This window comes from Delphinapterus leucas, chromosome 4, assembly GCF_059928025.1.
Source record: "Delphinapterus leucas isolate spDelLeu-1000000601 "Yukka" chromosome 4, BTC_Dleu_Yukka2, whole genome shotgun sequence".
Taxonomy (NCBI): Eukaryota; Metazoa; Chordata; class Mammalia; order Artiodactyla; family Monodontidae; genus Delphinapterus; species Delphinapterus leucas.
In genome coordinates, this window is record NC_143132.1 from 122,024,415 (window position 1) to 122,039,867 (window position 15,453).

At 41.2% G+C, this 15,453-nt stretch overlaps 1 protein-coding gene across 1 annotated transcript; it reads left to right on the plus strand.

Moving 5' to 3' along the window:
• The first annotated feature begins 6,383 nt into the window (after positions 1–6,383).
• Positions 6,384–7,180, plus strand: APOC1 (apolipoprotein C1). Its single transcript, XM_022582486.2, is given in 2 exon segments — positions 6,384–6,987; positions 6,990–7,180. Coding segments are annotated over 2 exon segments (432 nt in total). The 5' UTR covers positions 6,384–6,746.
• The last annotated feature ends 8,273 nt before the right edge of the window (positions 7,181–15,453 follow it).

Below are 15,453 nucleotides of genomic sequence, written 5' to 3' on the forward strand. Positions count from 1 at the left end.
TTTAACTTCTTCAGGGTCGTATATTTGACATTATGAAGAAATGAATGTGGTAGATTTTTTCTACAGTGTATCAGGATATTTTGACGATCTCTTGGGTTTTATATTTCCTCTAGGATAATAAGTTGTAATTATTATTGTTGCCTTGTGTGACTAGTGTTTACTGGCACACTAATTGGATTTGGGCATTTGTTTTCTTGTGGTTGTCCTGTAACTACTATAGCAAACTTACTGCTTACATGTCTGTCCAGAAAGGCAATGAAATGTTTTCTATTTATTGTGGAAAAGGAAATGAATTGCTTAATATGTTTTTTTTTAGTTTAAGTATTTTAAATGTTAAAATATTCATGAGTAGTCACACATGCTGAATTAGAAGGAAAGGAGGTAACCTGTGAGCCATGGTTTCACCCTTGTGGAGAAAGCAGAAGTGCAGGGAGTGGCACAGGTGGAGAGAGCACATCCTGAGGACACTCAGACTCTGGGTTTACTTGTCCATAGGTCAGCTCTGCGACCACCTAGAGGGGTCATTAGTCCTTTGCCACTACTGCTGTCAGTGCTGGTCTGGCAGCATCACTAAAATTGGGAAAGAGATGAGCTCTCTCCATCCTGAGATTTGGGCATGGCCCCACCTCCACATGCAGAGGTGGGTATGTAACATAAGCTAAACCAAACAGGAAATTACTTTCCTCTCATCAGAGAGATTGGTTCAGAAAGGACACGTGACCTAGTTTAGTTATGGAAATCCTAGTCCAGTAGATTTCAGAACTTTTATAGGAACCACTGGAAAGAAAACAAACAAACTAACTAAAAAACAAACAAACAGAAAACAGCAACAAGGCTGCTCTGGAAGCTGACCTTGCAGTTGGGAGGGAGGGCACTCTGCTGCTTCCATCTCACCAGCCAGTGGGGCCTGAGACTGAAGTTTCTACATGGAAGAGAACAGTGAAAACCTGGGACAATGATATACCAGATCTTGGATCATCATCTGAACTCTTCAAAGATAAGCTTCACCAAAACTAAACCTATCCTAGAAGATTTCAACTACAGTAAGTTGAGTTGAGTTTTCCAAAACTTACTATTGAGAGAGTGCTAAATAATCCACGTGTTCCTTACCTTAATTTTCTTATGAAAGCAAGGTTGAGGGCAAGACCAGGAGGGGGAGAGTTGGAAAGTGTAAATTCCAGAGAAAGCATGGTAATTTAAGGAACTGCAAAGACTTACAGGGTGGCTTGAATTTAGAAAAACAGGCATAACAAGGGACATGGTTTGGGAGAGGAAAGAGATAGGTAAAGAGTCTAGAATAGCACAAGCCTCTAAAAAGATCCTCGTGTTTACAGCATCCTCAAGAAACGCATGAATGAATGGTGATTAATAGTGAGTTTTCTAACCAGACACTATCTAATAGGGCCCAATTCTCACCATTATTTTTAATGTCCAACATGCTGATTGTAAGTAACACAGAAGAGTGCTTTATACCAAATCTTAGAAACATATTTTGTCAATGATTAATGCCAAAAGCTTCTGCCTCATCAACAATTATCCAAATAATTAATTTCCCTGATTTGACAAAAGAATAAGCTGTAAATCAGATATTTAACTAAAGCATGTTCTTTTTTTTTTCCATAAGAGAAATCTCCTACTATGAACACATCTAATATTTCCCTTTGCTTATAGATACTTCAGTAAAGATTACATGAATCTCTTCCTATTCTAATATCTCTTTTTTGGGCCTCTCACTGCTATGGCCTCTCCCGCTACGGAGCACAGGCTCCGGATGCGCAGGCTCAGCAGCCATGGCTCACCGGCCCAGCCGCTCCACGGCATGTGGGATCTTCCCGGGCCGGGGCACGAACCCGTGTCCCCTGCATCAGCAGGCGGACTCTCAACCGCTGCGCCACCAGGGAAGCCCTACAGGCTTTTTAATGATGACTGTTCTGACTGGTATGAGGTGGTACTTCACTGTAGTTTTGATCTGCATTTCTCTAATAATTAGCAGTGATGAGTATCTTTTCATGTGCCTATTGGCCATCTGCTCACTCCTCTACAATCCACCCAATCTTTATTCCCCTCACAATCAGCCAGCACTTCTGCTGGTCCAGGTTGCCTGCCCAGTAAGCCAGGCTTTCATCCCTTAGGGGTCTACTGGTTACTTTCCCATGGTAGGCCATAATTACCATAATTGTTGATTTATAATTACCACCAGGCACTGGAACACTAAAAGCTATGTCAGTGAATCCTCTGAATCCTGAACATGTGCCTTCTTGTCCCGTTTATGCAACACCAAACTATTTCCTCATTATAATCAGGGTCAGTTACCCTGCTGGTACAACAATATTTTCTTTGCCTGCTCTCTACCAGAATGAGGAGCCTAAAATGACCAGGTAGGAGGTGTAACTTTATATTTAGTGGAACACTTACTGCATCTCCTGGCAAAAACCTCCCCACTCTGGGAACCAGGACTTCTAATCTAGAAGTACCTGAAATTTTAGTGACTTTACCCAAGATGGTCACTGGGTGTGATGGTGAGAAGGGCTACCACTACTTCCACCCTTTGGTTCTCAGATCACTGTATACTATCTGAGACACAACATTATATAACGGCCATTAGTTGGAAGTATACTCACATTTTAAAAAATAGTGTCCCAACCTTGCAGACGCCTCAGCTGAGACTTTAAGACAGTGTGGTGATGTGGTATATGATTGAATCAACGAGTCCTGTGGTCATTTGCCCATTCCCTCACCCTCGATCCAAGGCTATCTCATTGGGATCTCACGCTAGCAGATCAGTTACTCTGAACTCTCAGACATGATGCTAGGAGGTGAGGGAAGGCAAACCCATAGCCAAAACAAACCTCTGTCCTAGTAAGGATGAAGCACTGTTTCCTCCTGAGGGGAAAGCATCCAGTATAATCAGTTTGTTACCCAGTGGCTGCTTGGTCTCTTCAGAGATGACATTATATGGTGGGTACATAGTATTCTGTGTAGATCACTGTTGTTTGCAGGTCAGACATTCAGCAACAGCGGTAGCTACATCTGTCTTGAGCCCACTGAATTAGCACGAGGGTTACCGAGGACCAAGTGTGGCTCATGTCTACTATGCAACTCTTTCTACCTTCCTGTTTGTTTGTTTGTTTTTAAGATTTTTTTTTTGATGTGGACCATTTTTAAAGTCTTTATTGAATTTGTTAACAATATTGCTTCTGTTTCACGTTTTGGTTTTTTGGCTGCGAAGCATGTGGCATCTTAGCTCCCCAACCAGGGATCAAACCCACACCCCCTGCATTGGAAGGAGAGGTCTCAACCACTGGACCGCCAGGGAAGTCCCTCTTCCTGGTTTTTAAGTGCTTCCTTTGTTGTGGATACTCTCTGAGACAAAAAGATCTGCAGACTTTGTGCCCAGTCCAGTAAGTTCAACCACATGCTTCTTTCCCAGACCCCTTGACCTCCGGTATACTCACATCTCCATCTCTCTAGGTCCCTGCCCAAGAAATCAAGCCATTTGCCACTTCCCAGGAATATATATGTATAAATACTCATGTCAGGCCACTTTCTTCTTCCCAAAAGAGTTAATTATCAAGTGTATTGCTAGAGGATTTTCCCTCACCACTGCGCATTAGGCCCATGCATGTGTGTGCGGCTGTAGTTGACAGATAACCACATTTAGCTTTTATGAATATTTTGAGCTTCTCTGGTTCTCTGGTCTTACATAGCAAATCTTTCCTAATATGCCCAACTCTGATCTCTCGGACCCTTTCCTCAATATTAAGTCGAGGCATAAGTGGTACCTCCACCTCATTTACAGTAGATTACCATCTTTCCAAACTTCAAGGAGACATCCTAGCGGTGGATTTGGACCAACTGCAGGTGTCTTTGCCTGGAGATGAAATCCTGAGTCAAAAACGAGTGCTTCCATAGCAATGAACTCAGATAAATCAGTACCCAGAAGCCTTAGGGTCCTCCCTCCCTGGTGAAGAGTCCTCAGTATCTATTCCTAGACTTTTTCTTCTGATTGCTCCCAAGACAAATCAACCCATTCTTGCAGCTCTTTTAGTGAATAATATATCTCTTCCCACAGCAAGTAAGCATAGTACTTTCCCACTCAGGCCATGCTGTGACTTAAGCTCAGTGACTGTACCACCGTCCTTCTGAAAATGTACCATTCCCGTAGACCCCCTGCTCTCTTCCCAGAGCCTGGGAAACACAATTACTTCAGGAGCTGTGGGGCAGCAGCCAGAGCCGCGAGCTCTCCTCAGGGTCACACGGAAACTTCTCACCATCTCTCTCGGCTCCCAGAGTGCTGCCTCTCTGCCTACAGCATGCCAGACCTCCAGTGGGGTGCACCGAGGCAACCTTCTTTCTTCCTACCATCCTGGCATTCTCCCAACCTTCCTCTGGCCCCTCTTAAGGCAGATCCATACCTGAGGCTCAAGTTTGCAAGGAGGGGAATATGTAGGCCTAGAGAAGAGAGGGAGCAGGACCAAGATTGGGCAGCTTGGCCCTCATCTCCAAGTGAGTTACAGAGACTCGGCCTTCCCTTCTCCCACTAAGGGAGCCAGTCCTGTTGGGCAGCACTGCAGTGCCCCCGAGACCTGGTTCCCCATCCTAGGGGAAAGGGACAGAGGGAAGCGGGCATGGACAGAGTCCCTGCTACGTCTGTGCCAGAGCAACATGTGCCAGACCACAGTCTCCCTGTGGTCTCTCTTGCATGAGGCCAATTTTGTATAATAAAATTGTATTTATATTCATAGAAACCATGTTCTATTATGAAGTTAATTTTTTTTTGTATTTTGTAAGTTTATGTTGTCACTCGTGTTTTCTATTACATAAGTAAAACATATTTTTAAAGGAAAACTTTATACTTGGGTACTTTTAATGGTAAATTTTTCCTGCTTTATGAACAAGGGGGCCCACGTTTTCATTTTGCACTGATCCCTGCAAATTATGAGTGTACTTCTTGATAAAATTCAAAGAACCAGAGAGGGAGGAAGGAAAGGAGGTGGGAAAGAGAGTGAGAGAGAGAGAAAGCTCAACATTAATGCCTAACATAATTGAGAACATACTCATCATATATAAAGATGTTTTTGTTTTTGTTTATAAAGATGTTTTGTGATACATATGAAACAAGTTGATTGCAACATCAGAGTTAATTATTGCTAATAACAGTGGTCATCACTTTGTGGCTTTTGAGATTGATTCTGTTAAATATCAAAGGTGGTCTGTGTGTTCATCCATTTGTATTCAACTGAGGTTTGATTTGGATGTCATTTATCTGACACATTTATTAATTACTTAACTTTCCAGAGGTTGGAATCAAATATATTGGCCTTGGAAGCAATTGAAACAAAGGGTTCGCTAACCATAGAAAATATGCGTCATGTTCTGAATTACACTGAGAGCTATCAAGAAAAGCTTTATTTATGCAAGAATACAGTTGGAAGAAAAGTGAAAGTCAATTGCCCTTTTTTTTTTTAATAGAAACAAGCCCAGTATAATCAATTATACTTGGAGATTTTGTAAAGGTGATTCTTTCTGTTGGTATTAATAATAGGCGTACCGGGGCTTCCCTGGTGGCACAGTGGTTAAGAATCCGCCTGCCAATGCAGGGGACACAGGTTCGAGCCCTGGTCTGGGAAGATCCCACATGCTGCGGAGCAACTAAGCCCTTGCGCCACAACTACTGAGCCTGCGCTCTAGAGCCCGCGAGCCACAACTACTGAAGCCCGTGCGCCTAGAGCCTGTGCTCCACAACAGGAGAAACCACCACAATGAGAAGCCCGTGCACCGCGATGAAGAGTAGCCCCTGCTCACCGCAACTAGAAAAAGCCCGTGTGCAGCAACGAAGATGCAACACAGCCAAAAATAAAATAAATAAATTTATATTAAAAAAATAATAATAATAGGTGTACCACAGGAGAAGAACTGTCAGTCAGGGAGACAGAGAGTGGGGTGAACAAGCAGAAGGAGCCATGTGTGAGTTGCAGAGCCTATAAAAGGGCAGTGTGGGTGTTCACTCTGCAACAATAGTCTAAGAGCGGGAGGGAAGGTGGTGGAGAGGGAGGCTAGTCAACAGCTCTTTAACATGTCAGTAAGTTAGAACCTGCTAGTTCCAACTCTGGTGAACAGGATAGAGTTTACTTTTCATCCCTGTGCTTCAAGTTACCTAAGCCAGGATTCATAAAACAAAGTCCTTTTTCTCTTTTTTCTCTTCCTATGATTCTCCCTCTCCGAATTTCTTTCATATTTCCTATTAAGTAGGAGAGCATGTCCTACTTGGTCTTCAACATATTTCAGTTTTCTTATTTCTTCTGCACAACTGGCTTCAGTTTTTCTTCTGAAACCCTTTACTTATGGTGGAATTTGATCTGTTTTCACCCCTATTTTAGGACAATTTTTCTTCTACCATAGGTTCAAATGGTTGGGGAGCCTTCAAGTTAACTAACAACAGACAGATTAACAAGAGAAAAGATTAAAATGAGAAAAGTTTATTCATATGCATATGAGTCACAACTGTAGTGGTTCCCAGAATGGCTAGACATAGGGGTTTCTATTCCAACTTGATAGGGGAAAGGAAGCTGGAAGAAAGGGCTTCACTGGGAAGAACAAATGAGTTTATGGGAGAAAGATGAATGAGCTTTTAGGGAAACAAATGGAAGATGTGACAGTTTGTGATAATGTTTATGCAGTTTATCCTCCTTGTATCAGTGGTCCCTCCCTTTCCTGACTGAGAAACTGCCCCAGGAAGGGAATTTATGGCAGCCCTACTCTCCAAAGCTTTTTGCCCTTTGTCAGATAAAGGAAGCTCCAAAAGGGCCTATTTTTGGATCTGTTGTATCTCAGATGTCTTCAGCTTGAAACAGTCTTCCCCTGTGCTGTCCTCAGTGCCCCGGAAGGAGCCTTCAGAAGGCCCCTCCGGGCCCCCCATGAGGCCCATTCTGATGCTCCCGGTCCTGCTAGTGGCTCTGTAGATGGTTTAAGAAGGTTCAGCCCCAGCCCAGGTGGCCCAGACATCAACAGCATTTTGGACCACATCCTGGAATAGGTGAAGGAGTTTGGAAACACTCTGGAGGAGAAGACCTGGGGTGTTGTTGACTACATCAAACAGACCAACATTCCTCCCAAGGCCTGGCACTGGCTTTCAGGCATATTCCACAAAATAGAGGAGGGACTTAATACCACCTCTTGAACACCAGGAGGCCTGCCCTGCGCCTCCTCAGCTGTGTCTAAGGAGGGGGCTCTAAAATTCCCCACACTTCTGCCCCTGTGTCGAGGACTTCTTTTTTTTTTTTTTTTTTTAGCGGTACACGGGCCTCTCACTGTTGTGGCCTCTCCCGTTGTGGAGCACAGGCTCCAGACGCGCAGGCTCAGCGGCCACGGCTCACGGGCCCAGCCGCTCCGCGGCATGTGGGATCTTCCCAGACCGGGGCACGAACCTGCGTCCCTGCATCGGCAGGCGAACTCCCAACCACTGCGCCACCAGGGAAGCCCGAGGACTTCTTATATGGTGTCCTATACCACCACTATCACCCACCGATAAAAATCGTATATTAAAAAAAACATAAAAGAATCTTCATACCAACTCTGAGGTCCTGTGTGGGTCCTCACAATACCAACGACAGTGAATGAGTTTAAGGCAGAAGGAGATTGGAGTAAACCGTGACCAAGGATCCTGTTGACATGAAGAAGTGCCTATAAGGAGTCCTCAGATGCTGAAGGTAGCGGAATATGCCACCCCAAAATATGCCACTTTGGCTTATTAGTTATGTTGAGCTGTAGTGACTTGAAAAACAGCAAATACAAGAAGATTTCTCTAAACTCCCCTTATCTGCCTAAAGACAGATCCTCCCACAGGAACTCAATTGTCATACACCCCCTCTTGAGGACTTTCATCAGCCAGGGGAGATTGACTCTTACCACAGGAAGTGGTAGTTAGGTAGAAGTCCACACCACACCCAGACAAACTTTGTCATGAACTATCACACCTCCCCCATTTATTCTTCTAATGACCCATTCATCTTTCCTAAAAATTATTTACTCTCCCCTAGGAGACCCACAACCCTCCCTCTCCTTTCTCTATTAAGATGGTATTTAAGTCTGAATTCTAAGCTACCTCAGAGAGTTACTCATTTTTTCCCTGGGCATCTCCCATGTATACATGAGGTTTACATGTTGATAAACTTCTCTTTGCTTCCCTCTTGTTAATCTGTTGTTTATTGTAGTAGTTTCAGCTAAGAACTCAGAATGGTAGAGGGAAAATTACTTCTCTTCCCTTACAATGTGTTTAGAGCAATAAAGTGAGAACTTAACTTGAATAGAGAGAAGTGTTCTAGAAAAACAGAACCAACCGATCAACCAAATACACAAACAAAGCAGGACTCTCCCCTGATAAGAGTAGTTGAATGAAGTGATTATGTGAATCCCTGATAAACGTAGCTGAAGGATGAGCAATCATGTATGGGACAATCTTAGGGGAAGGGTGGTCTTAGATTGCCTTTATGTGGGTCATTCCTTCTGCTTCTCTTACATATCCATGGGACAGCATTATCTGGATAAAATAGATAAATCTGCTTTCATAGATTAAAAAAATAAAGTTCAGACCTACTGAATAATTTGTATCATTTTGCCCTTTCTTGTTCCAGTTTTAAAACAGGTGGCTTTTTTGGTAGGGGTTAATTACTATATATATATAAATGCTACAAATCAACCTTATAAATAGTGATTCTCCTTATTTGCCCCAAGTACTTACTCATTACGCAAGGTGAGAATTCAAGAATCGGAGCTATACTGATTTTCATACATCTTGAAGGAGAGTGATATTATGGGTTGAATTGTACCTCCCAAAAAGATACTTGAAGTCATAACACTTATTACCTGTGAATGTGACTATTTGGCCATAGGGTCTTTGCAGATGTAATCAAGTTAAGATGAGGTAGTACTGGATGTGGGTGGGCCCTAATCCAATATGACTGGTGTCCTTATAAGAAGAGGAAAGAGCCACAAAGGAGGTATGGCCATGTGAAGATGGAAGCAGAGATTAGAGTTATGCTGTCACACGCTGAGGAATGCCTGGGACTATCAAAAGCTAGAAGAGGCAAGGAAGTATCTTCTCCTAGAGGCTTCAGAGAGAGTATAGCCCTTCCAACACTTTGATTTCAGACTTTTCTAGCCCCTGGAACTAGGAGAGTAAATTTCTGTTGTTTTAAGCCACCCAATTTGTGACATTTTGTTACAGTAGCCCTAGGAAATGAATGCAGGTGATGAAACAGTTGTCTTTCTTAGAGGGCTGTAGCTGTTTCACCTGGCTGAAGCAGCCCTGCTTTCCAGAATCTGAGTTTCCTAACTTTTCTTTCCAAAACCGAGAGCTTCCCACAACTGAATGCACTGTTGATTATTTTATAGACCTGAGTGAGATGTATTTTAATTTAGATATGAGACCCCTGTTCTTTCTCAACTGGTATAAAAAGTCAATTACGGGCTTCCCTGGTGGCGCAGTGGTTGAGAGTCCACCTGCCGATGCAGGGGACGCGGGTTTGTGCCCCGGTCCGAGAAGATCCCACATGCCGCGGAGCGGCTGGGCCCGTGAGCCATGGCCGCTGAGCCTGCGCGTCCGGAGCCTGTGCTCCTCGGCGGGAGAGGCCACAGAGGTGAGAGGCCCACGTACCATTAAAAAAAAAAAAAAAAGTCAATTACACTTTGTGTTCTAAATACTTCCCCAAAAGATGTCTGAGTAAAACCTAACACAAGAAAGAACTGAAGTGATGCACAATTCCAATTCATTTATTGATAGTTCAATTCTACTTTAAACCTATTAATACCACTTTAAACATTTATTTTTACCTTGGTTTTAGCAAAGTAATTATTGAAAATATTTATTTGGGGGTTAAAATAATAATTAGAGGCAATGGGCTTTATTTTAAAACACTGTGCAGTACTTAGTCCTTAGTAGGTGCTAAGGATGAAAGGCTACTGTTTAAGTAAAGGAACTTTTGAAGCAAAACAATGAGATAAAACTGAAGTTTTGGCTATGTGTACATAAATGCAATGTATAGTCCACAACAAGGAGTATCCTCCGCTCGCCGCAACCAGAGAAAGCCCACGCGCAGCAACAAAGACCCAATGCAGCCAAAAATAAAGTAAATAAATTTATTTAAAATAAATAAATAAATATATATATAGAGAGAGAGAGATTGAATTGGTGAGTGATCAGTAAAACTAAAATATATAAGATGTATTAGGTGGGGATGGGGCCAGTGGTTAGGGTTAATTGGTTAAGGCTGGATTAAAGTTTAAGGTAGGAAATTAATTAGTAAACTTGTAAAACTAATTTAAAAACTAGATTTTTAATAGGACTGAAAAAAACTAGCTTGTATTTAGATGTTTTTGTCTTATAAGCCATGTAGGGTTCATTGCTCTTCATAGGCAAATGCATTAAAATCAATTACCTAAAAAGCAGTAGAGGAAGATAGAATGAATATCTTGACCAATTGGAAGGCTGCTGAAATAAGGGACTTATTTTTCATTCTTGTGACTTTTCACCAATTACTACAAAAGATTGCTTCAAAACTAACGATGAACAGTAGTGACAGCAACACCTAATTACTACTAGAGACTGGGTACTCTACCAGGAACTTTATAACATTTCATTAGTTTAAATCTCACTTACACAGTACAGTACGTACTATTCTCCCCATTTAACCTATAAAGAAACTGAGGTTCAGAGAGCTTAAGTACCCGTCCCAATGTTCTTACATTATAAATGATGGAGCTAGAATTCAAACTGTATTTCTAAGTAAAGTTATTGATTGAAATTTAACATACAAAAAAACCCTGCACAAATATAAATGTACGGCTCAATGAATTTTCACAAAGTTGACATCCCTGTTCGTACATAATGTTATACTGAGAAAGCACCTTTTGTTTAACTTTTACCATGACCCAAATCCTTCAGTGTTTTATAGTGGCTGAGACTGCCTCTGTTCTTAACTTATGTAAAAGAAAAATTGCACTGGACCAGTTAAGTAGGCAAGGGAAACTTTATTCAAGATTATGACAGTAGAGGGGAGAAGTTGAACTCAACTCCATTGAAACAAAAGGTAGGAGAGTTTTTAAGCACTGAGGGGAGCTAGTGGAAAGTATGAGAGTGTGTTGGGGGGAGGTTGGTTGATGTGATTAGGCCATCTGTGTTTGGTAATTGACACAATGAAATTAGGCTCCCACCCTCTCATAGTGACTGGGAGATCTGGGTGTTGCTTTTCTTGATTATGTTTTAAAGAGATGGCTCCCAGTTCCTTTCAAAAGACATTCCTGGGCTGTAGAAGATTCACATCTTAAAGAGGCAGAGAAAGAACTTAAAAGTAAATGCCCTAAGAAAAGGGAGGTCTAGGGCCTATAGTGAGGAAGAAACCTGAGTAAAATTTAGTCGCTGAGAGGAACATTCAGGCCATCTTGGTTGCCTACCATTACTATTATTATCACATTTGTAGATTCATTTCCATCCTGAAGATGACCAAATTTAGGGGACAGCTTTGTACAATACCAGAAAGGAAACATAAAATGCAATCACTCTGGTTCTTTAGAGGGCTGGAATCTAGACCACAGTTATAAGGGTGATAGGGGATTTGCAGGACTTGGTCTTTGCAGTGAGTTTAAGGGAACATTATTTGCCCAGTTCTATTTAGAGAATAAACTGTACAAATGGTCATGATGGAGCATAGATACTTGGGAGGTGATAATACCCATCAGGAAAAGAAAATCTTTAAAGTTGTTAAGGGTAGTATAAGGAGGTGCAACAACCTGAAACTAGACCATTAGGTTAGGCATTAAGAAAGTATTTTTAAATGTAAGGTTGATTAGATTTTGGAATAATTTGCTGGGAAAATGTTGCTAAGGTCCCATCACTAGGAATACTCAAGAGTAGATTAGATGAAATGCAGATTGCTATTTATGGCCAAAATAACAAGGTCAAACCCACAATAATACAGAGGAGCAAACTGTGACTCCTGAGATGTTTTTCCCCTCTGTGATAAGATCCACTTGATTTTACAAAACAACAAAAACAAAACCATCATAATTTGTAATATTAAGTCTCAACTGAGGATTCCCACAACAAAAATTGCATTTCTCTTTAACCTGTTTTCCTTTAAGCTAGCTTTTAGAGGGTAGATGTTTGCATCAGTGACGAGAATGAAAATAGTGCCCATTTTACATCATAAGGAATTAATTTGCAGCCCATGTGCTTATATTAACAAATTGTTATTTGGTTAGAAAATAGCCTGAGCGCTACTTTATATCCTTAATGGCCCTGTTTAACAACTCAGTATAGCTGGTTTTGCTTAATTTTCATGCTAATTTTAAGCTATTCCCGTTCTTTTAAGTTTTAACAGTATTTTAAATTTAACAGTGTATTGATGTTTGCATTTAATTTTTATTTGATTTAGTTTAGTTTAGTTTATTTGAAATGACTTGATTGTCACCTGATGGTTTTGCAAATAATGCAAAGGGAATTGGATGAAATTCCTATGCAGAAGATTGATTTTCTATTTAAATGAATGCCAGAGCAGGCTCTTTTTACTGGAATGTAAATTCTTTACAGTAAATCTGAACATCTCAGGGTACCATCTTTCTTGTCTAAACAGGGAAGATTCTATATATAGGGATTCATTGAAGATTTTTGTCAGGAATGTTGATTTGCCTTTCCACACCATCTCCTCTAAATCCTTCCTAATGGAATACATTTAGCCATTTCACCGATATTAAAGATCACTTCTGTGTGCCAGGAATTGTTCCAGGTGTTCCATCATAGAGCAGTGAGCTGAACGCCAGTGTTCATACCTTTATGGAACTTAATCCCAGTGGGAGAGATGGACAATAAATAGAAAAATTAATATGTAACATAGTTGCAGGAATGGGCAAGGATTGTTGAGCAAAATCAGGCAAAGTAAGGGAGTGGGTGGTTGCATTTTTAGGTAATTGTGGAGACCTCTCTGAGGAGGAGACATTTGAGCAGAAAGCTGCATCTCTAAGAGAGTGATTAGGGATGCAGTGGGGTCACGACACTGGTTGGTATGTTCCAGAAATGAAAGTAGGTCCAGTGTTGTTGATGTCATGAACTAAAATGTTGCCTGCCATATCAGTTAACAAAGGATGTCACAGCCATCAAGCCACCACATTACAGCCACTCTGACAGTAAGCCCTGAGAGAACTCAGGATAGAAACAGGACGCCTGCCACCTAGCGGTCAACTGCTGCAGCCACCCCTCATGGTGCACCCTGAGGAGATTCAGGATGAGAAAACACAGGGTGCTGGCTCCAGATAGTTAAGGTACACATCAAAGGAATGATTTCGGTGAGCCCCATATCTTGCATCTTCCCATACATAGAAAAGTGCTAAATTCCTTAACTTGAGATATCTCGTTTTCTTTTATTCACAGAAATCGTTTTGATGTTCCAACTACCTAGTCTTTTGTAGCAAAAACTCCTATATATCCTGGCTTCCACCCTTGCCTCTTGGGAGCAGTCTTTCAGCATTATCTGATATGCTATGTCCCAGGCTTAAGTCCTCAGAACGTCTGCTGAATAAAACATAATTCTCAACTTTTAGGTTGTCCTTTCTTTTTCAGTCGACACTGTGAAGAGAACAGAAGAACCCATGGGAAGAGTCTGTGATTCCCAATGTCTCCTTCCCAAGGGGGCTCTGTGGGTTGATGGACCAAATATGAATTAGACACAAATTCTGCTCAACATATTTAAAAGGACAGTTTCCTTTGTGTGAAAACCTTACTTCTTACTTAATTCTTTCCGGGAAACAATTCAAACTCTTCTAATCTATAGTATTTCAATTAAACTCCACTGATATCATTCATTCCACAAATATGTACAAGGACTGCCTACTACATTACAAGCACTTTTTGAGATCTTTATACAAAGTTTCTCTCAAAACCAGAGAATTCCTTCTTTGTAAGCAATTTTAATTCTATGCAATACAAATAGGTTTTAAATTAAACTTAATAAATATATAGATCTACCTAATGGGAAACTGTTGTGCATTTGTAACAGAATGCTGCTTAATTTCAATTGCCATTTGAAAAAAGTACCCTATATTTTTTTTTATCAATGCCTTCTAATTGCTTCAGACATGGCTAGAATTTACCATTTTTGCTTTTTAAAATAAATTCATCTCATCTGGATTAGTACAATTCCCTTCTGACTAGCACTGCAAACATTTCAGTTATAAGTCTTCAATTAAGGCAGAATTATTACCTATTTTAAATGTTCATCTCCTATTACTTCTGCAAACACTGGCTTTGAGATTAGTGCTTTTCTATATTTAAATTGGGTGAATTTTGTGGGATATCACGTCTGTCAGACTGAGTAAATTTTTAACGGTTGCATGCAGAAAAGATGGTGTATATATGTGGTTACCTGGCAAGGCAGTCAGATATTTTATTGTAGAAAAAAAGGAGAGAAAAAAAAGAAAACCTACTGAGCTTGGAGTGGGAGACCCAGGGTGTAGCTCTGTCTCTGCCACCAACGATATCCAATTTCTAGGTAAGCCTTTTAAACTTTTGGAACTTCAAATCACTCCCATGAAAAATAGATTCTACTCCTTCACAGGTATTTTTTTACGTTTTAACTGAAACCAGAGAAAGGTTGGTGTAGTAGTTAAGAGCATAGGCCTTGAAACTAGTCTAGATATAGTTTTAAATCCCAGCTCTACTACTTACTGGTTTTGCATCCTTGGGGAAATAAATTAGCCTCTCGGAGTCTCAGTTGCCTTATCTACAAAATGGATCTAATAATATCTTTGTTCTGGTTAATGTACGTATTGAGGTATAGCAAATCAACCTAACGCTTAGTAGTGTAAAACAACAATCACTTCATTGTACTAGTTTGTGGTTTAGGAATTTAGGCAGAAATTAAGCTCCATGATGACTAGGGCAATACCTATGGAAACTTGAATGGCTGAGGGTGGCTAGGATGGCATGACATGGCATATATCTGGGGCCTTTGTTCTGGCCTTTCACTGAGCTTCTTTGTTGTTCTTCATGTTACATTTTGCTGGGGGTGGACATCAGATGACTTCACTCAAATGTCTGGTGCTTGGGCTAGTACAGCTAGAACTGGGGCCTGGGCCACTCTGTCTGTGTGGCCTCTCCTCATGGTTTGCTGGTGATTTCTTACAGCATGGCAGTCCCAAGGAGGTAGTCAGATTTATTCAGTGGTGACTGACTCACTCCAGAGGGAGCCTTTCATGAGGCTCTGGTAAAAGCTGCAAGGCTTTGATCCAGCCTTGGAAGTTTCCAAATGTCACTTCTACCACCTTCTGTTGTTCAAGCAAGTCTTCCAGGTCAGCCCAGACTCAAAGGGAGAAAATAGACTCTTCTTCTCAATGAAGTAATATCATAAGCATACACAGAGGGAAAGATTTGGTGATGGCCATCTTGGAAATAAATTCTCACAT